Here is a 25,639-nt window from a genome sequence, read left to right on the forward strand (position 1 = left end):
TATCGTCATATTATCAATAATAATGTTATCAGAAAAAAAACTCATTTCAGGTGACCTACTTAAAAAATTGCAAATTTAACCTTCATTTAAAAACATTATTGATTTATTGTTATATAGATAAATCACGTTCCATAAGAGAAAAAATATTAAATTAAAGAGAACAAAAATATATATTTTGAATATTAAAATAATTTAAATGGTAATACGATGTTATTTTAATAGTACAAACTGTATAATATGAATATCGCACCTAATAATTCTCTACCTACGCCTTAAAAAAATTGTACGGTTTGTTTCTAAAAATAATACATTTTATAGTTAATTTATTATTTATAGTAATATTGTATTAAAAATATTTTAATTTTGGTAACTCTAAATGCAACTAAATGTAATAAACGCAATGCCACGTTTTGGCCAAGTGGAATCTATTAACCAATGAGAATTTACTTCATCTTTCAGTTTGACGTTTTTTGCTTTGTTTTTGACGTGTAACCTGTCGCTTTCTCTCTATTTACCAAAAATATTTGATTAATATTATTAAACTTTAATTATGTCGAGCGGTCAATGGGAAGTTGTCGGAAAGAGCAAGAAGTCCCAAAATGGTAAAATTAAAAATGCTAAAGATGAGGATAAAAAGCCCACCAAAAATGGTCCGAAACTTGAAGATGTCGGTACGTATAGCATAAGTACTTATTCCCGGCTTATTTACAGATAAATATTTTTTATTCTTGCATCCTAAATAATGTATATTTTTGATATTTTGTAATGATATTTTCAGTGCCGGCATCACAAATAAAGTCATATTACTCAGGTATGGAAATAGATGATACTAAGAAGCCGCAAAATAATAAAAAGAAGGATGGAGACAAAAAAAAGAAGCAAGATAAAAAATCTGAACCTCCAAAACCTAAACCACCTAAAACTATAGATGAGGCCCTTGAAGCTGTGAGTATTTGTCTAAATACCTTGCCATTAAACTGAGTATAATATATATAATATATATAATATATATAACCTTGTAAAAATAAATTAGTTTTAAACCTTGTAAAAATATTTTTTTTTTAAATTTACAATACATATTTTTTAGCTGTGTGCTTTTGTATATAGTTTGGTTGCATAAAAATAGTAAGAAAATATGATGTTAAAAAACTTTTAGACACAATAAATATGAAATAAAATGTTTTCAGATTGACATCACAGAATTGGCCAACATCATAACAACAAATAAACTACGCTTTTCCAACGCCCCACTTGTTTGGTTGAAAGAAGTAGCTAATTTCCTTAATTCTAAAATACAAATAGATGTAGAAGATTCTACTTTTGCTACTTATCCTGAAAACTACCCTTTGAGTGTTGCACCTTTGGATTTAAAAAAAGCTTTACAAAGTGTCCTCCATGATGCAGGGAAGGCAAATACACAATTGTTTTTCGATGTTACCTTAACTGCCTTAGCTAATGATATGATTAGAGGTTTGTACATGTTTTCTTTAAAAATTGTTAAGTTAAGTTCTAAATCCCCTCCATTGTGGTGCAGTGGAACAACATCAAAATGTAAATGTTACATCTTTTATCATTTATATTTCATTCTCTCCTCTGCTAAACAATGGGCAGTGTTGAGTTTAATCAAACAGGCAAAAAGAAGTGAATGAAGTGTTCTAGTACTACGTTCTCTCTGTCTACCGTAATAAAAAAATAAATTAATTGTATATCACACTTTTGATGGTATCATTTTATAACAAATCTTACTAAAACTGAAAGTATTCTTTCTGCACATTTTTTTATTTGTAACACTTACCTGAAACCAGGCAAGTGTATCATATTATCTGATTAAATTATTATTACACAGATGTTATGTCACTTACTGTAACACCTACTTTACAGTTGGCTAACATATTGTTATGAAACTTTATTACTTTTACTTATGTATATGAAATTATATGTACATACAATAACTATTTTTTCTTACCTTTATTCTTCATCTCATATAGTAAAGTAGACAAGTATCAACACACTGCTCTTCATTTTCAACACAAATTTGAGACCTTGTGTATGGGGTGGCGGAACTTAACACCAACTTTTTTATGACATGAATAATCACAAAAACACATATGAAAACAATAAGAGATATGGATAATAAAAGTCCATGGAGCATAAACACTTAACAAAAAACTCACCCTGTGTCTTTTTAGGGCTAAGAAATAACAATAGACACAGAGCAAGAGTCGAACCCACAACTATTGCCTTTGTATTTTGTCCTCTTGCATTGTGATGTCCTCTATATTATAAATATTACTACATTACACAATACACATTATAAATATACTACAAAGAGTGGCAACTCTTTACATAAATATTTTTTGCAGGTCAATCAGTAAATGGCTATAGATTATTATTACAAATGCTAGCTCATGAATATCCTGAGTTCTGTATAGCATCTATACCTAAGAGTGTTAGTCTTAGAAATTCATATCAAAATAGACCTCCAATCGGTCTTTCCTTGTTATGGACCTTGGGACAAGGTGGTTTTAAAGACTTTGCAGTTGGTTTAAAAGGTAAGAAAAATAGAATACTATTTATGAAGAAACATATTTTTATTAGAAATACATTTTAGTTACATTTCTTATATAGTTTTGAATAAGTAAACTAGTTCTTAACAAACATGCCATGACAAATTAACAAATAAAAATTAAAACACACAAGAAACAGATTTATTTATTACAACATTGTACTTGTATATTTAATTAACACAAAATAATCAAATAGAAGTTGATACTCTATGAGGTAGAACTAATTTCAGCAATACGCTGGAAGAAAACAACTTGTATATATGAAATGGCACAGACAATACAACTCTTATGTCAAACACATATCAACCTATCTAGGACCGAGAACTATTAATATTCTTCCATTGAGCTTATAAAAGAAAATATAAAAAATGTTAAAAAATTACTTTGTGAATAACATTTTGATTTTAATTATATATATTTTTTTAAAAGAATATTTTTCGGTTTTTAGATATATGTATGTTGATGGTATCTGTTAGCTTCATATCACCCACACTAAGAAATATTTGAGAAGCTTAAACTCAAAACATTTTGTCACATATATCTTAATTTATAAATATGTTCTCTTATCAGTTATCTTGATATGTCTCAAGATAACCTGATTTCATACTCTTATAGTCATTTTAGATTTCATGTTGAGTACTACAGTTTTAAGTAACTAATGAAGTTAGTTTACTTTGTGTCACAATTATAAGAAAATACTTTGTTTCTGAGGCTGTCGTGTCGTGGGAGTGCAATCGTGCGACTGTAAAAGCGAGGACTGTGGGTTTGATGCCTAAACGAGTAAATGAAATATTTAATCTTTTCATAGCAGGATAGACAGAAGGAAACTGGGAAACTAGTGTTAAGACACGCCGTTCCCATTAAGGCACTACCGTTCCTCACTTTTCGCCGAATTCTGAAGACATTGCGTTTTGAGTGTCGGGACACAACGTCGCACTTCGTCTCGTTACCAGAGCGATAAAGTTAAAATATTTAATTTCCTCGAATGGGAACCGAATCAGTCACCACAAGACAATAAACAGATGAGGGCCTTATTGTTCGATAAAATATTAATATAAATCTAATTTACAGCTTGGCACGAACTCTTCCTACCAATAATTGAATTGAAGAACTATACAAAGTACATTATATCATATCTATCTGATTTACTGGACAGAAACGTTAATATGGAGGCAAAACTGACGTTGGACCAATTGGTCGCGATGTTCGATTTGATAAACGGCAAACGGAATGCGCTGTCTAAAGATCTGTCAAGTGACCTTATAAATCAATTAAGTAAATATAAGGTGGGATTTCTTTTTTCTTCTTTGGTTTTTTTAGCTTCATGGTGTATTCAGGGTGTAGCAGGGTACGCAGAGTAGGCCATTCGTGGCGCAGGGACACAAGCGTGCGACTGTAAACGCTATAAGTTGTGGGTTCGATTCCCACACGAGAAATTGAATTATAATATATTTTAATTTCCTCACTCTCTCAACGAGGCAACACGCAATCTTTAGAATTCTGCAGAAAGTGGGAAATGGAAGTGTCCTAATTAGAATGGAGTGTTTGGAACACTCGTTTTCAATTTCCCTTTTTCCTTTCTTTTCCCCTTAAAATTTAAACATGAACAATACTAACAAGAAAATTAATTCCAGGATATATATTTCAAGAATAGCGGCAATAAACTACAAGTGACCTTCAATCAGTTAATGAAGAAACTGCCAAATCAATACTTAAGCGGGCCTAGTTTAGATCCCTATAATAAGATATTGGTGGAAAGTCTTATAGAATGTTTGATAAGAGACGACTCCTGTAATGCGACGTGGCAACAGCTGTTCAATAGATGTCCTAAACAATCTGCCACTCTGATAGAGCATATAGGTATATCTTAATAATTAATTTTTTATATTGATAATTAATCAAGTCCATTGTGGTAAAATGGCATACATCTGGTTGGGTGGGTTTGATTAATGCAATGTTTAAAAAATTTACACGATTGACTGTGTAAAGACACTATGTTTTATGATATAATCGAATTAGGTATTAAAATAACATTAAGATAAATATGTCGAAAAAGGCCAATCTGAATATTCTCTTAACAATTAGAAACGTAGCCTTAATTATGTCTAGTTTAAGTAGCAAATAAAAACAAAATACAATTAAATTTCATCATTTTGGAAAAGTAAAAAAAGGTAGGACCACGCATCTGCAGTGTTTTGTCAGACTAGACTTCTGTCTTCATCCCGCAATTATAAGGCTAACCTTATAAATGTAAAATTAAACAAAATAATTGTTGCCCAGATACAAACTGGGCCGAAGTTAGTCCAAAATTAAAGAAGAAATCTTTGAAAACAACGATTTTACAATACGTAGAAGTTTGTGGGGAAACATTGAAGGGCAAGAAGAAAGACGAAGCAGTTGTCAAAACAAAGAAAATATGCCAGGTTAGTCCATTATTTCTAAAACTTCTAGTAGGAATGTATACATACAATTTTTGTTTTTCTTTCTTTTCTTATATCTAATTTATTAAGCCGAAGCAGAACTTAGCAGCCATTTTTCAACTTGATTTAGTTGAACTAAATTAGTGTGTCTTCATAAATTTTATACTTATGTATGAGTATATTTCGATTCCCATAATATCCAAACTAAATAACAATGAACATTAATTTCGACAAATAATAATTAAAGATGTAATTTTTATAAATTTAAACAGCTGTAGTTATTTGAAATAATAAAAACATCTTTATTTGTTCTTTGTAATAACAGATTTTGTATAAACTTCTTCAATACTTTTAATTTTAAAATATAAGTTAACAATAGACTACACCACAGTAAAATATCAAAGACGATAATTATTAAAATCGATTATCCCTATTTTATATTTTTTGATATGGCCACACTACTGTTTAGTTAGCTTTCAATGCCAAATGAAATCGAAAAGGACATTTTTGTCGAACGCATTAAACGAAATTGATTTTGTGATTAAATTCGAAATAAGCCGTATATAACTGTTATAAATAGAAATATTTATTAAAAAGTTGTATTTTTAAAGTTTATTGGTGAGTCGAAGTGTTATTTACCTTTAATAGTAACAAATAGTATCGGAATATTGAAATTTTCCGTAATGGGCGTACCGCGCAGTTATAATCTGAAGAGTTTCGTCGTTGGTAAAACTAGAATTGCGGGTTATTCGACGCGCCCAATGTCCGCACTCGAAAATAAGTAACAGTAAACTTCGATGTGTTACATCCGTTAGTAACTTTGTGGGAGTCTCATTAAATATTTTAAGATACGTAGTGATGTGTAAATTTATTTTCGAAACAATTTAGTCTATTTTATCTTATACTTTGTACATTTATATACATTGTTTTAACGTTGTGATAAAGTGTTTTATTTGCGTTACGGTTTATAGTTGGAAAATATTAAGTATGTATATTTAAATTTGCAATAAAATTGTGTGACGTGTATGAATAAACTTAAACGTTTTTTAACATGTCAAGAATGTTTATAAATATATAATAAGATTACTCTGAACTTGTTTACAAATCATTTAAACTTCTAACTTATAATTATTCATTGAGTTGTAATACACGGAAAATTTCAAAACTAATTGCCACCATTATAGCAATTAATAAACGCATAACAATAGATTAACAGCATATATTTTTCCTTATACATTTCTGTGTAGTGTTGTCGTATGTCAGTGTGAGTGTAATTTATCTTCCAGGATATTCTAGACAGGATGACGAGCACTAGAAAGTTCCCTTGGCTGTGGGCCAGCTTCTTCTTGTTTGTTGGTATTGTGGGTTTAGTTTCTTATGATGTTTCATTAGCCAACGGCAACTTTGCAAGTAAGTACAAGCTTATACTATTAGTAAATTTTTACATTACATTACATTAGAGTGTACAGATATATATATAAAATAAAAAAATATCAAAAAAGCCATCTCTTCCATACATATTCATATATTAGTTTTTTTATATAGAAAATTTTTTTTAGATAAATTAAATAGTTATATAATGCAAAAAATCAAAACTTGTCTTTAATGTATGTAAATTACAAGTTACTATGATAGAATGATAATCCTTATAAGAACAGGTTTTATTTTTATAAAAAAAAAATCAACCATGAATTATTTTATAAAATGTGGTCAAAATTGTCTCTACAAGTGGGAAATAATAAATCTTAAGGAATCTTCACAGTTGCACGCTTGTGTCCCTATGTCACAACATCCTCTATGGTTTTATATAAAGAACATAATATGGAAGTACAAGAAACTATAAATAATAAATAATGTCACTCTATGTAACATTATCTCAAATTACATTCTAAATGAAAAAGGTCATTCTATAATTATTTATAACTTTATTATTTGTATAATAACTATTATAAAACATTGCATTCAATGATAAGTGTAATGATATGCTGCACATGAGATTACATTTTAGTATATTAACCTATTTTATCTTTGTGATACTTTCTATTTAATTGTTGTTGATATACTGTTTTTATATTTTGGTTGAAAAATATTTAGTGGGGTAATTGTCTGTAAACATGATAAATTAATGAAAAAATAAAAGGTCCCAATAAGATTTTTTAAATATTTAGTTATATGTAAGATACTTTTAATATGAATTTACTATATAATTTCTTAATTTTGTTTTATTAACAGAAAGTTCAACTGGCAAACTATTCAAAGATCTTGGTATACTAGAGCAAAGCCAACAAGCATGGAGGAAGGCATTATCAAGTTCAGCCCGAGGCTATTTATGGCTGGAGACAAATGCACCCATATATTACACTAACACAGTCGAAACTTTGAAGCCCTACGGCCAGCTATCATTGGATATTGCTACTATTTCAGTCAAGAAAATATGTGCATTATATGGAAACATGAAGGAGTATGTCGTTGAAAAAACACCTGTAGTAGTGGAAACTATAGAGCAGTATGCCCCTGGTGTATTGGATACGGTGCAAAGTTACGCAGCGAGTGGTTACAGTTTCGTCAAGAAATATTCTAATGAATATTATCAGATAACTGTTAATTATCTGTCAACAAAAGTTTTTGTGTAAGTTTTGTTTTTTTTTTATTTATTAAACTAGTAGTTAGTAGCTAATTAGTTCTGTTATGAATGTCTGTCTGTCTGTCTGTCATTTTAGCATATAAAATTTTACTTCATTTATATTTAAGTTTTAAATATTTTCATGAGGATTTATATAAAATTTTGCCACAGGTGTTTTAATAAAAAAAATGATTCAATAATGAATGTTTCAAATATTTTAAGATAATCAGACATGTGACACATGTGTAGTGTTAATATTTACTCTTAACAGTTGCCACCACTACTTTATATCAATTTATTGCAATTCATTTACATTTTTACAAAGCCAGACATGGCACAGAGGCACAAAGTGACCGTAAACGCGACTGGTTTGGGTTTAATCTACCCTTGAGATGAAATATTTGAAGTCGAGGCTAAGCGCGGCGTTGAGTTCCGTACTTAACACGCAATGCATCCAGAATTCAGTGGAAAGTGAAGAACGGAGTTTCTTAACACTAGTTTCCCTCTGTCTATTTTAGTGTATGTGGGCATCCCACAAGTGAAGCTGATTTTGTTTTTCGTATACAATTTTAATATTTTTTTACAGAGGAGAATGGGCACCCGAGATCCTACAGAACAAAACACAAGTAGCGTTAAACGCAACTAAGTTCCACATGAGCACCTACTTCCACTGGTTCAGGGAGCAAGTGCATGTATACTCCAAGTTACCCTGAGATGTGATGTGATAGACACTATAAATGTGTTCATTTTATTTATATATTGAACATTCTGTTTCATTAAAAAAGGCTTATTACATTTTTTTTTCTTCAAAAATATTAAGAAAAATGGGTTTGTGGAGCTGTGCTTTAGTAATGGTTTGAGGAAATTTTGTTTGTATAATTCTTATGGAATGCAATAATGGTTTGATTAATGGAGTCTTTAATTAAGAGATTAATATAAATGTAATAGGCCTTGATATTTACTATCAATTTGAAGTTATAAATGGCTAACCCTCTGGTTCTGTTGAATTTAATAAAAAAGTATTTGGAAAGATTTTTTTGTACATTACAGTGTAAGAAAATAGAATTTTATCCAAAATTTCAAGATTTTTTTCTGTAAATTTTGTTTTTAAAATTATATTTTAAAGTTTTTAAAAGTGTATCTTAAATTAATTAAACCAAGTATTTGTCGTTAATGTCTGTTTCATGGTTTTATCTTGAATATTAATTTAATGTGATGTGATATGATAGCGCAAACAATTTCATATATTTATTTTGAATAGTTATAGTGTTGTGTCACTTGTATTCATTTGAGTTTTTTCTGATAACATAGATTTAAAATCATAGTTTTCTAATAATTTAAATAAATTATATCACTTCATTAAAAAATAAACATCACACACACCTTTTCTTGATTTTCTTTACATATTTTTTTTTATTATTAATAAATCGCTATTTCTTTATTTCATTATCACTTGTAAATAGATGTCTATTGAAATTATATGGTAACATTTTTTTAATATATGTCCAACATAATTTTATATAATTTTTCGACATTTTCACGTTAGAAAACCCCATTTATAATACTAATTATATTTGTACTGTTATACATAATGCATGATTTTTTTATATAATTTATTTTGTTTTTTTTAATGAAGTTTACCATTTTTTACTTAATTTATGAAATACTGAACGGAAATTAGTATTGTATAAAACATGCAACGAATAAGATCATTTATCATATCATTTAAAATTAAATTATTAACATGACAACTATGTTTAATTTTTTTAAATATCAGTATTTCTAAAATACATTCCCGTTGCATTTAAAAAAAAAGTTTGCCTGTGAATGGGTTTGATTGATCATTATTGTTTTTTTAAATGTTAATTTAATACTATTCTATATATATTTAAAATAATAAAGGTTAATATAATACTATTAGAGAAAACAAAGTAATAGAATGAAATACAAAATGTGGATATTTTCATATTTTAGATTAAAGATTTTAAAAATCGTAATTGTTTTGAATAATCACTTTCTTCACAAATTTGAATGAAATATAATGTTTTTTAATTAAGTTGTAGTATTTATTTGTGTTGAGAGGTCGCATATTGTAATGTTAACAGAATCGAAATAATAGAGGAATGAATTTCTATTGTGTTTTATTTATTTTACTTTTCTCGTTTGTTTGTTTTTTCTGATGGGTGTGGGTGGGAGAAGCAGAAAATATAAAATCGATAATTTGTTATACTTATTTTTATATTAACATTTCATATTTCTATTTTAAACAAAATGCATAAATAAAAAATGATTATATCTTTTTTTTTTAGCAAAAGTAACATTATATTTTACTTGTTACTAAAGAAAAGTTTATTTGTATTGTTATAAACAGCTTCTGCTAACTCATCAATGTCTTCCTTTCTTACTGCAGCTAGTATTTCCAAAACTTGTCTGTAAAAAAATTTATAAATATACATTACACAAATAAAATATTGAAGTAAAATATAATTCTCATTCACACTCAAGAGATTTAAATTAACATTTAAAAAAATCTGCTTTACGCTGTATCCTGCACACAGGGTTTGAAGAGTGAACCTAGTGTTAAAACAATAATCCCCACTTTCCGCCGAAATCTGGGGGCATTGCATATTGAATGGCGGAACTCAACGCCACCAGCGCGAAGAAATGAAAATACACATTTAAATAAATATTTAATTACCTTGAATAAGGATCGAACCCACAAACAGTCACGTTTACAGTCATACTTTTTGCCCCTGCGCCATGACTGGCTTCAAGCATTTGATATTACATTAATATAAATGGCTATAAATATTAATTAGCATAGCTGATAGACACTAATTCTAAAGTGGCCTGCAGCTTTAATGCTGTGTAAGTTTAAATAAGATTTCTAACTATTACTATTATTATTTATCAATAAAGTAGGTAAAGAGAATTTGATGTATAGACACCACTATTAATCTTCCAACCAATTTCAGGCATTACAATTAGAAAACATATACCCTGAGATCCGGCCGTTGAATCCTGCATATACGAGTTTTCTTAATTAAACCTATATTAATGAATAATACATGATTAGTAGAACAAATTACACCTGGGTTGCCTGGAAGAATCCTGCCGCAATCACCTTTAATTACATTTTTTCGTAACTCGTTTTTGGAGAAAATTGCACCAATACTTTTTTTATATGAATCGCACATCATTTGAAAGATAATCGCATAAGGAATTGGAAAATTAAGGGTTGCCAGCTCTCAGTCAGTTAATAATTTGCACTCATGTGTTTTTTTTATGAATTATATATCAAATTAAAGCTTATTTTTTTCTGAACACTATAAAACAGGGTTGCCTGGAAAATTCCTGCCGCAAACAGGGGTTGCCAGCGTTTGAAATATTTTATTCCGGTTCCGTTTGACTATGAGAATAGACGATGAAATGCGCGGTCTGCCTTATGTTTTAAAGTAAAATATTATATAATAGAAGGTCAATCTTAAAATCAATGTTTATTCTAATTGTTCACCTGTTAAATGATGATTTTAATCATATTAAGTACACGCAGAAAACTATTTAAAGATGAAATCATTCTTATTTTTCAAGTAAAATAATATTGAGTCTTTGCAAAATGTATTTTCTAAATACTAATATTTATTTATTAATTTAAATTACCATTTTGAAACAATTAAATTATCTAATTAAGTAAATGTTTACAAATATCGATCTACTATAAGGTATTAATTACAACATGTTTCCTTAATATAATGAGAGGTGACAATTATCGCGGATATTTTTTTTATTAATTAAGAAAATATGGAAAATTACATTTCAATAAACAATCTCTGTCTCTTCGCCCTCTGCTTATTTGATTTGACAACGCATTCCGTATCCGTAGAAGGAACTATGGCGCCCATCTTTTTGGTACGAATATTTAGGTTTTTGGAAAGTAAATGAAAACTATTCAACTAATAAAAACTATTAAAATATAGACAAAAAAATGTCGCTAGCAAGAACTTGTCCGTCTATGCTGATAGTTTTTAAGGCATTTAGGTCTGAAAGAATTGTTCTTATAACTATAATAAAGCGTAATCACTCACTCACGTCCCTAACTTAGTGTAATCAAAACTGAGGCAACTCCCACGGCCACAATTGTCTACATTTTATTAAACTATATAATATTAAACATTAAAGTATACTTACGTTTTGCATTAGAAAATCATTAAAAAATACTTCTTTATATTTTTGTTTTAAAACAATAACATAATTTTACACTTTTGGAGAGATTCCTTGTTAAATTCTATCACATTTTCACTCCTGCCGCACAAAAAACACGTCTTCATTTTTGTCAAGTAAAAACGTCTTTACTCCAAAACGAAAGGTAAGTAACTAATTAATATGCTCAAAAACAACTCATCACACTCAGATGGCCACATCTGCACTTTTCACTTTTCGAAAATAATTTTATTGCATTTGGTTTGCTTTGTATCGCGCCGCAAAATGTTTATCTATAGTAAAAAATAGCCAACTAATTGATATTTGCCGACTCTTGGTCATAAACCGTAAATAGCGTTTATTAGTCAGCATTACTGTCGGATTTTCTTCGAATTTATTTTGCTAACTTAGCTTTGTTTATTATAATTCTATTATATATATTTCTTTCCTATGCAAATTATTAAAAATTGCGTCAAATCAAACAAGTAGAGGACGAAGAGAGAGAGAGAGAGAGAGAGTTCATTGAAATGTATTTTTCAATATAATTAATAAAAAAAATATCCGCAATAATGGTCACCCTTCATTATATTAAGGGAACATGATGTATACGTATGTATATTAATAGTTTATAGTAGATCGATATTTGTAAACATTTATTTAATTAGATAATTTAATTGTTTCAAAATGGTAATTTAAATTAATAAATAAATATTAGTATTTAGAAAATACATTTTGCAAAGACTCAATATTATTTTACTTGAAAAATAAGAATGATTTCATCTTTAAATAGTTTTCTGCGTGTACTTAATATGATTAAAATCATCATTTAACAGGTGAACAATTAGAATAAACATTGATTTTAAGATTGACCTTCTATTATATAATATTTTACTTTAAAACATAAGGCAGACCGCGCATTTCATCGTCTATTCTCATAGTCAATCGGAACCGGAATAAAACATTTCAAACGCGTGCAACCCCTGTTTGCGGCAGGAATTTTCCAGGCAACCCTGTTTTATAGTGTACAGAAAAAAATAAGCTTTAATTTGATATATAATTCATTAAAAAAACACATGAGTGCAAATTATTAACATTTAGTGACATGTTTAAACCAGGCAACCCTAGACTTGTGGCAGACTGAGAGCTGGCAACCCTTAATTTTTCAATTTCTTATGCGATTATCTTTCAAATGATGTGCTATTCATATAAAAAATGTATGGGTGCAATTTTCTCCAAAAACGAGTTACGAAAAAATGTAATTAAAGGTGATTGCGGCAGGATTCTTCCAGGCAACCCAGGTGTAATCTGTTCTACTAATCATGTATTATTCATTAATATAGGTTTAATTAAGAAAACTCGTTTATGCAGGATTCAACGGTCGGATCTCAGTCTAATAGAGTTTTGTTTAATTGGACAGTGAAAGCCAAAATGTTTAATTATAAAACATTTGCCCAAATTGGAAATTTAATATTTTCATTTCCTTTTTCTGGTGACAAGACAAAGCACAGCGTTTAGATCTGCTACTCAATATTCAATGTCTGAAAATTTTGAACTGGCGGAAAATGAAAAACTGTGTCTTAACACTATATCTACAGAATATAGTGTGAAGTTTGAAAATTCAGAAATAAGTATCAAACCAATTTTTCAATTTTCTACTTAAAAAAAAAACCTACATAGAAAGTTTCAAGTTTTCCAATAATGTATACACAGTTATACTTACACAATATTAATAGGCTCATTCCTTCCCTTAACTTGATTATCCGACTCCACAGAATATTTCTCTTTTTTCACAGAAGGGAATTTAGTTACAACATGACTGTAGCCAGGATGAGTGGGTTTTACTTCACACCAGGGACAATCAGTCTCTATCATTAGCTTATCTTGTGGTATTTTTGTTACTACTTCTAGATTCTCTTTTGTTCTTAATGAACTGAAAATAATAAGATTAATATATTAGCATTGCCTAAATATATGTAGATTCTAAATAAGGTTTTTGTGTAACTTTGTATGTATAGTCTAGAAATCTAATTAATAATCATATTATCGTTTTCTAGAATTCTCTCCCTAAGGGTGCAAATAAGGGGTTCAAAGTTTGTATGGAAAAATCTTTAAATAGCCACATTTGAAATTGAGACTCCAAAATATTTCATTGAACATGTGTTTCATGGTTTATTAGAATTCACCCCTAAGGGTCTAAATAAGCAGGCAAAGCTTCGCGCGCCCACTAGTTATGGTATATATAGAGTATACCCCTGGTAACATAAAAACACCCACAAAAATAAACTTCAAAGATTTAACAATCTACAACATTCCAAAAATATTGGGAAATTTGTGTATGAGTACATACAACAATGAGCTTTTGGATTTTCACTTTGGTTTTAAATTTCATGAAGATATTTTCAGTAGATATTGAGAAAATTTATGTGCACTGTAATGGTTGAAGGCGAAAAAGTGTGTTCTTATTACTATTATTTGACATTAATTTATAGATTTTATAATTTAAATGATCAAAACATTAAAATTTCCTTGATTTCCATTCATGGAATTCATTTCCCTGAATAAGGATCAAACTCACAATCAGTCTTTGCAATCAAAATATATAAAACTGGCCCACAATTGTGTAAGTAAATTAAAACATACCATCCATTAATTCCAATGTATAAATCCAAGTCAAGGATTTTTTGTAAAGCTTCTTGGGAACCATCAAAAGAATGCACCACACCACCCATTATTTCATCTTTATTTCTTTTCAATATATCAATTAAATCATCTGCAGCAGCCCGGCAATGTAGAAATAAGGGCAGATTAAATTCCTTACTTAATTGTAGTTGAAGTTCAAAGTATCTGTAAAATAATATATGTACAAAATTCAAAGTAATTCTAAGTAATCTTTATTATAAAACAAATTCTTTGCTTTTGCTTTAATATTTTTATAGAGAGTTATAATTTTTTTTTAATAATGTGGTTAATTGTGGTTTGCTAAAATTAAAATACACAAAAAAATTAACTCACTTTAGTTGTATATCCTTTTCACAAAAATGCAACCTTTCATAGTCAAGTCCACACTCTCCAATGGCTACAACTTTATCTTTGTTTTCAGATATTAAATTTCTTAAATCTTTTAGATATGATTCAGGATCTGGTATGAAGTCATTGCATCGAGTCGGATGACATCCTACGGTAGAAAATAATCGAGCTGAAAATTATAATACATAGTACATCAAATTTTAAAATTAATTATTTGATCACATTAATAGTAATTAAGGCCATAAAATATACTGTAAGCATAGCAAAACAATGGGTTTTGGATTTGATCCTTACTTTCTCCTCTCACAATTAATAATGTTTAGATAATTGGATGATAAATGAGGAACAGAGTATCTTAACACTAGGTTCCTTCTGCCTAATCTTAAATGAACATGTATACTTACAATCTGTATGTGACATTTCTATTGCTTTTTTACTATCTACTAAGCTTCCTCCGGTTATTATCATTTTGTCCATTCCAGCATTCCAACTGCGGTTTAAAACTTTTACTAAATCAGGTTCATGTTTTTTTGAGCCATGATATACTCCTTGGTACATATCATCAGTCAAATTTGCGCCGATATCTGATAAAAATATAACAATTATATACTATGGAACATAAAGTAGTTTAAAATATTTAGAGTAATATTTTACCAATATATTTTCTAAGAGAGGCCATCCTTCTCATAAGTAACAAAACAATACTTATTTATAATAAATTTATACAAAAAGCTTTCTTTGAAATCAACTTTCAAAATTATAATTTATGGATTTATTGTTTAGGTTATGTTTGACATAAGCGTATGACAGTAGTACAACAACAATAGATAGATATAACTTTTTTATTTTTAAGCGTGGCAAAGAATATGGTTTATACAGTCTACTTAAAGTTCATATATTATATGGATTCTAGCAAAGTGCTGAAAATATTGGTGAAAATGTTCATTGTGATATACGAATACGGTACTATTAAATCATTTAAACAATACTCTGTTGTTTAGTAACACACAAAGATTGTGCTACTAAATAAAACTGCTTAATCATGTTAAATAAACACGTACTGCTACTTTACACCGAAGAAAGACTACATATGCATAAATATTAAAAAGTAATAGTAATTCACATTAACGTAAAGGATAAAATGCACTGACAGATTCAATATAAAAATAACAAAAAACAAGTAATAAAACGAAGGTTTCTACATTCATTTTTTTCTACACCATTAAAAGCTTAAATGTCAACTTCGGTCACGGCACCCATGACCACTTATTGAGAATAATGATATTGCTGCTCGTCCGGTTTTAGACTGTGCGTGTAAATATATATAAATGAAATTAAATTAAAATTAGATAAGTATTTCAATAAAATTAGTTTTTATACTGAGTAGTTTAAATATGTCTATTAAATTGAAATAAAAATTAAAATATTTTGAGACCGTTAGATATCAAAACTTTATAATATTTAAATCTCCTAAAATGATATCATTAAATAGTATTCATAAAATGTTGCAAATAAAACATCCTAAACAATTGCCATCCCTAACATTAAGATTCCCAAGTTTCTCCAAAATTGGAAACTTTAAAAAATATACAGTTAATAAAAATATTATCGTAATTTAAGAGATTCAATGCGAATATCAACAATATAAGTATAATAAAATATAAGTATTAAGTGCATTATGCATAAATAAGTTTACGTTCATGTATGTTTACTTTATTTATTCACTATTGAAGTGTACTTAAGGTCACTAAGAACATGTCGTTAGATATTATCACATATATTCTCGATCCAATTAATTTACAATTAATAAGAGATCAATTTTTGTATCCATCCACAATCTGCGGTAAAATTAAAAAGAAATAAACACAGATTAGAAAAAGTTAATAAAATGAAGTCAGTTGCGAGAACAGTCAAGGTGCAGCGATCGAGGCGACAACATGGGGAAAATCGCTATTATTATTGTGGGTAAGTTTAAGCTTGTATATGAGTTAAGAATGACTCACGATGAAACATTTTCCTTATTTTTAATGCTATTAGGCAAAACATTAACAGTCTATCTCATTTACATAATTTTCTTTTATGTTCATTAAATTTTAAATTGTATTTCAACTTACTTATTTACACGTAACTTTATAGAAAAAAAGAATGTTTTTTTTTTATTTTGTCTTACTCTAATTAAAAAAAACATAAAAAAATATTTATTATATTATGTAATGTACATGCTTCCACCTTATTGTTTTAATTTAAATAAAAAAAAAACAATAAATATATTAAGTAAATAAAAAAATATTTTATATAATAAATATTTTTAAAATTCTCTTTTATAAAACAAATCTTAAAATAAATATCGTAAATTAAGTTATGTTGACTACCATTATATTTAATCTTTAAATCAAAACATTGTTTAACCTTGAGTGACATTATTAAAGATACGTTTAATTGTTTATATAATTTGGGTAATTAAACTTTTGCTTTAGCATAAATATCTACCCTGTTTCTCATAATTACTACTATAAACTAAAAATTGTGGTATAACTTATTGACCCCGTAACCTGACTGGGCTCCATTCCCTCTTGCGAGAGTAAATTATTTTCCTGGAGATTTCTCTGGATACGCCGATGTATATGTTCCTTTCCGATGACGATGCGTGAACAGCCAGACGCGTCGTCGCCTTTGCTGCGTCACTTATGTTTTTGGACAATGCTTTAATGTTTTCCATCCCCCATATTGGAAGGATGGAAGTAAGTATTAGTAAAACTTTACAATAGCCAAAAAGACTATTAATTTTCTTAATTTCTTTGCCTTGCGTTTTTTTATACATACATACATAGCTTCACGCTTTATCCCTATGTTCTTTATCCCTGTTTTTTTTAAATACGTCTAAATATACTAAGTGTAGGTAGGTAGGTTTTACCTAAGACGAAAATTTTGCGAATATTTCTTATTACAATATACTTAGGTGACATTATATTTTAATAGATATTAGATAGATACATCTCTGTAGTGGTAAAGTATTAGTTTCGCATTAATATGTATCGCATGCGAATTGTGTGGCTGCAATATTAAACAGGTTTATATTTTTATTTAGCGTCTAGTTGTATCCCGAACACAGCAGGGTTTGCAGAGGTAACCTATTGTTAAGACACTCCTTTCGCCATTTGCCGCCAAAATGTAAAGGGGTTGCGTGTTGAGTGGCGGAATTCAACGCCGCGCTTTGTCTTGACACCACCAGTAAATGGAGATATTAAATATTTCTTGTCCTCGAGTGCGAATCAAGTGCGCCATGTCAGACTGGCGTTATAAATTTTTTTCTTGGAAAATCTTTCACAGTAAACCGTAATTAAATAATTTTCTTTTGTCTTTACGCTTCGCACGCGTCAAGTGGAGTAAAATAGGCAGACGGGTAGGTACAGTTATTTACAGACTTTATTAAAAAAAAGATGGATAGCTCATAGCGTCAAACAATTACATAGTACATAGACTATTAGGACAACAGAAATATTTAAATTAAAAAATACCCCTAGAACGAATTGAACCTACGGTCACTGCGTATAACCATTAATTTTATAAGATGAACCTACTATATGAACGTCTACTCGTAATGCGTAGTCGTTAAGACATTGTCTTAAATGATGTTATTCTCTTTGTGAATTGAATCTGGTTTTTCCAAGAATGGATTTTATTGTTTTAATATGGTTTAATGTAATTTGATGTGATTTTATTATTTTCTATTATCAAGTATTAACGGTTTAACTGTAGAAACAGTCTTTGTGGGTTCGATTCTATTAGGGGGATTGAAGTTTTCGTTGAGTTAAGCGTTGATTTGGCGTTGAGTTAAGTGGGGAAAAGAGTGTCTTAAAATTGAGTTCACCCTGCCTCTGCCTACCCTGCTGTGTGCGGAATACAGCGTGAAGATGACTTTCTATAAAATTTAAATAAATATTTCATTTCCTCGAGTCGGGATCGAACCCACGACCATCGGTTTCCAGTCACTTATACTTACGGCCTTATACATTTTTTATTATTTGTTTGATTATAAAAATACAACATTGAGAGATACCTAACAATTAATATTGAGTCAAATAGTCAACGTATCATCTTACCCCAAGGGATTATTCCGTACACCGTTCCCTAGCTATTATGTGCAATACCAACAGGCTGCGTTGGCTGAGAATCGAATATATTATATTTTTACTTATTTTTTTATTAATAAGTAACATAGACAATCCTCTATGTAATTTGAACCTATATCCGTCATATATATTATTGAAATTGAATCTGCGCACCTACTACTATTTATCTTTATATGTATGTACTAATATATTATCTATACTAATATAATAAAGCGAAAGAGTTTGTTTGTTTGTTTGTTTGAACGCTAAGATCTCTGGATCTACTGGATCGATTTACTTTGTTTTTGTTTTGTATGAAAGCTGCATTCTTCAGAAGTGCTATAGGCTATATAATATTACATTACACATATATACTAATAAATTAAAATACTTTCTAATTTGACATGCAATTTATTCTGCCATGTTAATAACAACCGTCGTCGCTACGCGACCGCGTTCATTACCGCGTCATTTTGATATTCATCCTTATGAAAATAAATATAATAGTCACTTTTAGCATTTCATCTAGATTGAAATTATATTTCTATAGAAATTATATTCTCATATTTCAAGCAGGCGTAGCCGCGTCCGGGTCCGCTAGTGTATGTATAAAATAAGTAGGGTAGGCAGGTTGTTACGCAAATAATTATTTCGTAAATTCTATTTCATTCAATATGTCCATCTCAACAGAAGCCTATCATATAGGGTAACAAAAAAATAAATAAATGTTTTTGATTATTTATATTATTATTATAGCAATAGCAACAATGGCGGAGCTCGCAGTGGGATGGGAGTTCACATTTCCCGATTATAAACGGACAGCCCTGGGGGATTCAGTTGATCTAGCTTCTATGAAACTCTTAAAGGTAAGCAAGCATGTAACTTTTTCCTTATCGGATTTTTTTCTTTATTTGTATTGTAAATTCTTTGTGCAAGAGGGAAGTACCCTGTGGGTTTTGAATACACAGGTAATCTATATATATAAAATCGAAAGGTCATTCACTCATCACGAAATCTCAGAAACTACATGTACTAGGACTCTCAAACCTTGCATAGGAGTTATTTATAGGACGTAGATGCTCGCTAAGACGGGAATTTGCAATATTCGATTTCTAAGGGGTTGTTTTTGGGGTCGAAAGTTTGTATGAATCTTCGTTACTACAAATGCTAGGAGTCTCAAATTTTGCATAGACGTCACTAAGACGTAGTCATGGAGACAGAAATTAATAATAACATAGTTCACGCGGGTGTAACCGCGAGCGGGCCGCTAGTTTCATATAAAATACAGCAAAATCAGTGCATAAATGCTCGTATTTTTAGATTGCGTTGACATAGAAATTAGATTTTTCTGTGTTCCATGTACAATAGAGCTAAATATTTTATATATCAGCTTGATACCTCCACACAATCTAGATATAAATGTTCTTGATAGAATGACAGGCGGCTTATAAAGAGATATTATAAGGGTTATTCAGTTTATTCCTTTTGACATATGGAACCCTAAAAATAAAATTGTTAAAGCATTAACAACATTTTTTATAAGCCAAATCTGTTTATTCTTTATATTAAAATAGATTATCCTATAAAACCTCCAGGAAGTGTATGAAGCATCAAGCGACAAGAACGTAGTGGCATCTCCTCTTGGCGTATTGACTCTACTCTCACTGTACGCTGCTGGCTCTGAGGGAGAAAACAGAGAAGAGATTATGAAGCTACTTGGTTCCGCTGACTATAAACAAGTGAGGAAATTTCCTAAGACTAATTAGTTTTAATGCTTTTGATGATTAATTCTTCTTTTGTTTTACAAATTAAAACTATTTTTACGTTAATTGGTTAGAAATGTGTTTTTTTTAATCTTATATTTCGATTATTATTTTTTTAGCCTAGGGCAGAATTTTTTTTTCTGCTATAAATAGATGTGGTAATAAATATCCTTAATTTTATTTCAGCTTTCAGAATCGTACAGTGAACTGAGCGACAGATTCGCAAGAATGGACCGAAGTTACCTCAATTTGGCGAACAAAGTGTTCGTTTCGGACAAATATTCTTTAAATGATGACTTTTCTAAAACAGCACGCTCATTTAAAAGCGAAGTGGATAGCATTAATTTTGCTGATTCTCATGCTGCAGCTAAAATAATGAATGATTGGGTAAGTGGTGAGGGTTGGGTAAGGGATGAGGGTTTATAAAGAAAAATGCCTTTTGGGTCCTTTCTGGCGCAGTGACATAAACGTGTGACTATAAACGCGACGGTTGTGGGTTCGATTCCCTCTCAGGGAAAATATTATTGTTTTTTTTTATCTTCGTTCTGGTTACAAGGCAAATCGCGGCGTTGAGTTTCGCCACTCAACACGCCTCGACAATCCGACGGAAAGTGGACACCGGGGTATCTTAACACTAGTTTTTCTCTGCTGACCCTGCTATGTGCATGATACGGAGTTAGTTTACAGTGACAATGTGTTTATCTTTCAGTCCTCCAAGAACACTGAAGGAAAGATAAATCACCCCGTGTCGGACTCAGACATAGACCCGGCGGCGGCTGTCGCTCTTCTCAACGTTATTTTCTTCCAGGTAAGTTCGTATTCTTCAGTAGTTCCTTGAGTTCCTTGAGTGGTGGCCACAATATACCACCGTTGCCGTTATGATAACTTCTACCTATCCTGCTATGGGTGGTAAACAACGGAAAAAGATAATAATTTCTATATTTTAATTCTTTTCTTTCAAAAAGGGACATTGGCATGTACCATTCAACGCGAGTGAAACCAAAGAACAGGACTTCTACACAGCAAGAGCTAAATCCGTGAAGAAACCGATGATGCATCTTTTGCAATCGTTGTATTATCATGAAGATAAAGATATTGGAGTGAGAGTGAGTTTTGTCATTTTTGTTTTTGGATGATTTAAATTTCAAATTGTAGGTTATGTTTGGCTTACCTATATTTCTTACTAGAAAATATATTTTTCTGCTTGAATGTTTGGATAATTTATGAACATTTTGATCTCGACTTAGTATTGTTATAAATGTAGTTATTGCTATCTGAACGAGTATGTGAACTTTAACAATCATGCGTGAGCGTAGGAATGGGGTGGTCCATGTCCACCCAGAATAGTCTGGTGTCCGCTTTGTCTAAAAATTTTGTCCACAAAATTTTTTAGAAAATTTCGTTTTAGAGAAATTATGTCTTGAGTTCTTGAGTTTTATAATGAAACTATCAATCAAGTTGTATTAAAACCGTAGCTAACACAATGACTGTCTAAGTGTGTGTAGTTTCAACATTTAATATATTACAATTTTTTCTCATATTCATTTATAATATTTGTTCCAGATGATAGAACTACCCTACAAAGAAGATAAGTTCCGCATGATCATATTACTCCCAGACGATAAGGAAGGTCTTCCGAAAGTAGTTAAGAAGATATCGGAGAAGGGCCTGTTGGAAGACGTCTTCCGAATGTATCCGGCCGGGGCTGACGTGAATTTGGATTTGCCTAAGTTTGAAATTAAGTCGAAACATGACCTTAATGATATTTTGCCAAAGGTGAGTATAATTATAATATATAGACTTTTGTTATTTTTTTTTTGTTTTATATGTAGCAAGACAAATGGAAGAGAGAATATAGGCGAATCTAATTCCTGGTGGGTGAAATGAAAATAATTCGTCCCCCCCAATCCATCGCGTTTACCTACAAAGGCTTGCCGCCCTACGCCACAACAGCCTGTATAATTTATTTATAAATATTAAATACTTACTTATCTTTAGACAATAATAGAAATATTAATCTAAATAGGTGGGAGTAACAAGTATTTTCGAGAGAGAATCAAACGGTATAGTAAAAGGCCGCGGAGTTAAAGTCGACAAAGCTTTCCAAGAAGCCTTTGTCAAAGTAGATGAAGAGGGCGCCACTGCTGGAGCATTCACAGGTATGGAGTTCAAATCTTTTTTTAATTAAAATGTATTGACATATATTATTTTGTATTAGGAGCCGCCCATTAATTGTGTGAGGTTTGGGTGACGTTTTTCATATACTTGTAGTTTTAAGAGTCACAAGTTCAAATCCTACTTTTAATTTCTAATAATTTAATTTCCAGCCATGCTTGCCCGACCACTGGCTTCGTGGTCTCCACCACTCTCTATCCCCTTTAAGGTGGATCGTCCCTTCTTATATGCGATATTATACGACGACATTGTTTTGTTTGTCGGAACCTATTCACAATAACTTAATTGTAAATTTTAAAACTTATTATTAAAATTGAAAAAGTTTTTTTTTTTGAAAATTTGTAATCAGTAGATATCTAATGTTATAAATTACTTTTAAAATAACAAAATCGTTTTTTTTTTTCTAAATTTCGTTAGTTTTTTAGATAATTCTAGGTTTAATAAAATAAGATGACTTTAGTAAATCTTTTTTAATTAATAGTATTAATAAAACATGAAACCAGTATCTGGTTTCATCATCATCATTCCAAGAAAAACATTATAATCTGTAGAATATTTCAAAATAAATAAAAACTAAAGTAATAATTTATTTGAATACAGGTTATACAAAATGTGTAACTTTATGATTGATTAATTAAAAATCGTGAAAATTTCGATACTCGTTTTAAAATAAAAAAAAATGCGCTCCTATTTCCTTTGAGCGCAAAAAAAATCTAAAAAATAAAAATTTAGAAGGCTACTCGAACTGATAGGTCAACTAATTATTATTCAACTTTTACATCTGTAAAAGCTTAAATTATTTAAATTATTATTATATTCAGATAGTATTTGCCTATAGTATGGGGTTCATTCTGCCTGTTGCTGCTTATAAAAAAATAATTTAATTCCCAGGTTTGGTAGCAGTAGCAATGTCATCTATGTCGGAACCACCGCCGCCCATCTCCTTCAAAGTGGACCGGCCGTTCCTTTACGCGATACTTCACGACGATATCATACTATTTGCTGGAACCTATTCCAATTAAAGATATTGTGATTAAAATTACAAATGTATGGAACTAAATAGATTATTTTAAATTATATTATAAAATCAAATATTGTTCCATAATAAAAAAATATATTTGTGAACTGATTGGTTTGATTTCTACTTTCTTTTTATTTCTACTTAAATGTGGAACATTTTTTTGTTTTTAGTTGCTTGAACTGTATTTATTTGTTGTTATCTGCTTGCATCCGAAGAGATTTTAATCAATTTAGTCAGAAAATATTTCTAAAAATGATAAAAATCATTATTTTAACTAGGTAGCCTAAGAATGAGTCTTAAGCTCAATGCATTGGAGACGGAATATATGACTTGCGGGTCCGAACACCTTCAATATAGGCCCTGAAACAAGGCACCTGAACTTTTCCTTTAAGTCGGGAGAGTTCAGTTACTTTGGATCCTTAATGAATGAGTCCAGACGCGTCGATCATGATGTCTAAGCTCGGATAACTGCTACCTGGGCCAAATGGCAAGAGATCTCTGGTATGGTCTACGTTGAACTATTAAGAGTTACTGCATTTCCACCGATAAATAGTGGGGCGGAAAGGACCGAGCGAGCAGAAAAAGATGATATTATAAACTCAGTTCTAGGGAGCGAAGTAATTTCAAAATTCTTTGTTGATGGTAATGTAAGCCAATTTTTAACCGACTGCGTAACACAACAGGTGATAATGTGTTTATGAGTCTATGTATAGGTATATATGTTCATTTCAGACATTTATGTAGAGACCAAACGCCTTGAATCAATCAATCAATTCATCTTAACCACAATTAAAGTAACATTTAACAAGTAAATGTTTTACATCGTCTACTTTAAAAACTACAAATAATTATATAAAACATAAACCAGCGCTAAATGCAAAGATCGTAGAAACAATATATTAAACTAAAATGTCAATTCTATTGTAAGCCCTCGTGGAGCAGGGGTACATTTCTTTGAGGCAAAGCACGGCGTAGAGTTCCACCATTCTACACGCAATGCCTCAAGAATTCGGCAGAAAATTGGAAATGGAAGTGTCTTAATAGGAAACGTGTCTTAACAATAGGTTCCCACGTTCCCTCCGCCTAATCTGCTATATGCAAAGTACAGTGTGAAGCTAAAATAATAATTTAATTTCCAGGTTTGGTAATGGTAGAAGATTCAATGAATTCGAGGCCACCGCGGCCCATCTCCTTCAAAGTGGACCGGCCCTTCCTTTACGCGATACTGCACGACGATATCATATTGTTTGCAGGAACTTACTGCAGTTAAACATTAAATATGTAATTGACTTTATTAATATATGAAAATAAATGGATCAATTGAACATTTTTAATTATTATATTGAATATTGTAATAAAAAATATTTCTAAAATTATTTGTTTCATTTTTTATTTCTGTTTTTTTTGCACTTAATTGTTCGTGGTTGCTTGAATTGTATTTATTTATTGTTAACAACTAGGATTTTAATAAGTTCTATATTACCAATGAAATTGTATGAAGTTCCATAAGAAAATTCTTCTTACTCTTTATAAGAGCCCCCTTCCTTTACACCACAAGCCCACAATTGTATGGATGGCTAATGTCGAAAGTTTCCATTTTCTTGTTTTGGCTTTTATTAACATGAAATTTGAATGTTCGACCCTATGGTAGCTCCCTAGGGAGCCCTTACACGATTATACTGTCCATTAAAGATGTATAGGTACCTATAGATGTAATTTACACTCTTGTCT

General features: G+C 30.2%; 3 protein-coding genes across 5 annotated transcripts; 2 read left to right on the plus strand and 1 right to left on the minus strand.

Annotated features, from left to right (window-relative positions):
* Window positions 1-445: 445 nt before the first annotated feature.
* On the plus strand, window positions 446-9,742 carry Tmem214 (Transmembrane protein 214). The gene is made up of 10 exons (XM_085197793.1): window positions 446-671; window positions 779-945; window positions 1,188-1,470; window positions 2,364-2,552; window positions 3,639-3,853; window positions 4,202-4,427; window positions 4,848-4,990; window positions 6,274-6,397; window positions 7,220-7,616; window positions 8,197-9,742. Exons 1-10 carry the CDS (start codon window positions 551-553, stop codon window positions 8,321-8,323), a joined length of 1,992 nt encoding a protein of 663 aa, XP_085053919.1. The 5' UTR covers window positions 446-550; the 3' UTR covers window positions 8,324-9,742.
* An 88-nt stretch (window positions 9,743-9,830) lies between these two features.
* LOC146532248 (deoxyribonuclease TATDN1) lies at window positions 9,831-15,657 on the minus strand. The gene is made up of 6 exons (XM_085197794.1): window positions 15,492-15,657; window positions 15,242-15,421; window positions 14,823-15,006; window positions 14,451-14,654; window positions 13,531-13,740; window positions 9,831-10,040 (listed from the first exon to the last, which is right to left on the minus strand). The coding sequence occupies exons 1-6, from the start codon at window positions 15,523-15,525 to the stop codon at window positions 9,938-9,940; spliced, it is 915 nt and encodes a 304-aa protein (XP_085053920.1). The 5' UTR covers window positions 15,526-15,657; the 3' UTR covers window positions 9,831-9,937.
* A 991-nt stretch (window positions 15,658-16,648) lies between these two features.
* On the plus strand, window positions 16,649-25,281 carry LOC146532249 (antichymotrypsin-1-like). 3 transcript variants are annotated; one of them, XM_085197275.1, is made up of 9 exons: window positions 16,649-16,802; window positions 19,706-19,815; window positions 20,545-20,688; window positions 20,899-21,099; window positions 21,422-21,520; window positions 21,678-21,818; window positions 22,276-22,488; window positions 22,739-22,871; window positions 25,048-25,281. In XM_085197275.1, exons 1-9 carry the CDS (start codon window positions 16,775-16,777, stop codon window positions 25,176-25,178), a joined length of 1,200 nt encoding a protein of 399 aa, XP_085053401.1. In that variant the 5' UTR covers window positions 16,649-16,774; the 3' UTR covers window positions 25,179-25,281. The 3 variants fall into 3 exon arrangements, with proteins under 3 accessions (XP_085053401.1, XP_085053400.1, XP_085053402.1); XM_085197274.1 differs by lacking the exon at window positions 25,048-25,281 and adding an exon at window positions 23,779-24,012; XM_085197276.1 differs by lacking the exon at window positions 25,048-25,281 and adding an exon at window positions 23,040-23,221.
* Window positions 25,282-25,639: the final 358 nt, after the last annotated feature.

Source organism: Heliconius melpomene, chromosome 14 (assembly GCF_056956725.1).
Source record: "Heliconius melpomene rosina isolate 202511_hmr_F chromosome 14, ASM5695672v1, whole genome shotgun sequence".
NCBI lineage: Eukaryota > Metazoa > Arthropoda > Insecta > Lepidoptera > Nymphalidae > Heliconius > Heliconius melpomene.

What these genes read in the sequence shown, in the direction of transcription:
- Tmem214 (XM_085197793.1), top strand. Translation starts at nt 551, where the DNA reads ATGTCGAGCGGTCAATGGGAAGTTGTCGGAAAGAGCAAGAAGTCCCAA. An exon ending in CTTTGCAGTTGGTTTAAAAG is followed by an intron (nt 2,553 to 3,638) that starts GTAAGAAAAATA and finishes TCTAATTTACAG; the next exon opens with CTTGGCACGAACTCTTCCTA. An exon ending in AGCCAACGGCAACTTTGCAA is followed by an intron (nt 6,398 to 7,219) that starts GTAAGTACAAGC and finishes TTTTATTAACAG; the next exon opens with AAAGTTCAACTGGCAAACTA.
- LOC146532248 (XM_085197794.1), bottom strand. Translation starts at nt 15,525, where the DNA reads ATGAGAAGGATGGCCTCTCTTAGAAAATATATTG. An exon ending in GAAAAGGATATACAACTAAA is followed by an intron (nt 14,655 to 14,822) that starts GTGAGTTAATTT and finishes ATTATTTTACAG; the next exon opens with ATACTTTGAACTTCAACTAC. An exon ending in AATGAGCCTATTAATATTGT is followed by an intron (nt 10,041 to 13,530) that starts GTAAGTATAACT and finishes ATTTTTTTACAG; the next exon opens with ACAAGTTTTGGAAATACTAG.
- LOC146532249 (XM_085197275.1), top strand. Translation starts at nt 16,775, where the DNA reads ATGGGGAAAATCGCTATTATTATTGTGG. An exon ending in CTTCTATGAAACTCTTAAAG is followed by an intron (nt 19,816 to 20,544) that starts GTAAGCAAGCAT and finishes TAAAACCTCCAG; the next exon opens with GAAGTGTATGAAGCATCAAG. An exon ending in TCAACGTTATTTTCTTCCAG is followed by an intron (nt 21,521 to 21,677) that starts GTAAGTTCGTAT and finishes TCTTTCAAAAAG; the next exon opens with GGACATTGGCATGTACCATT.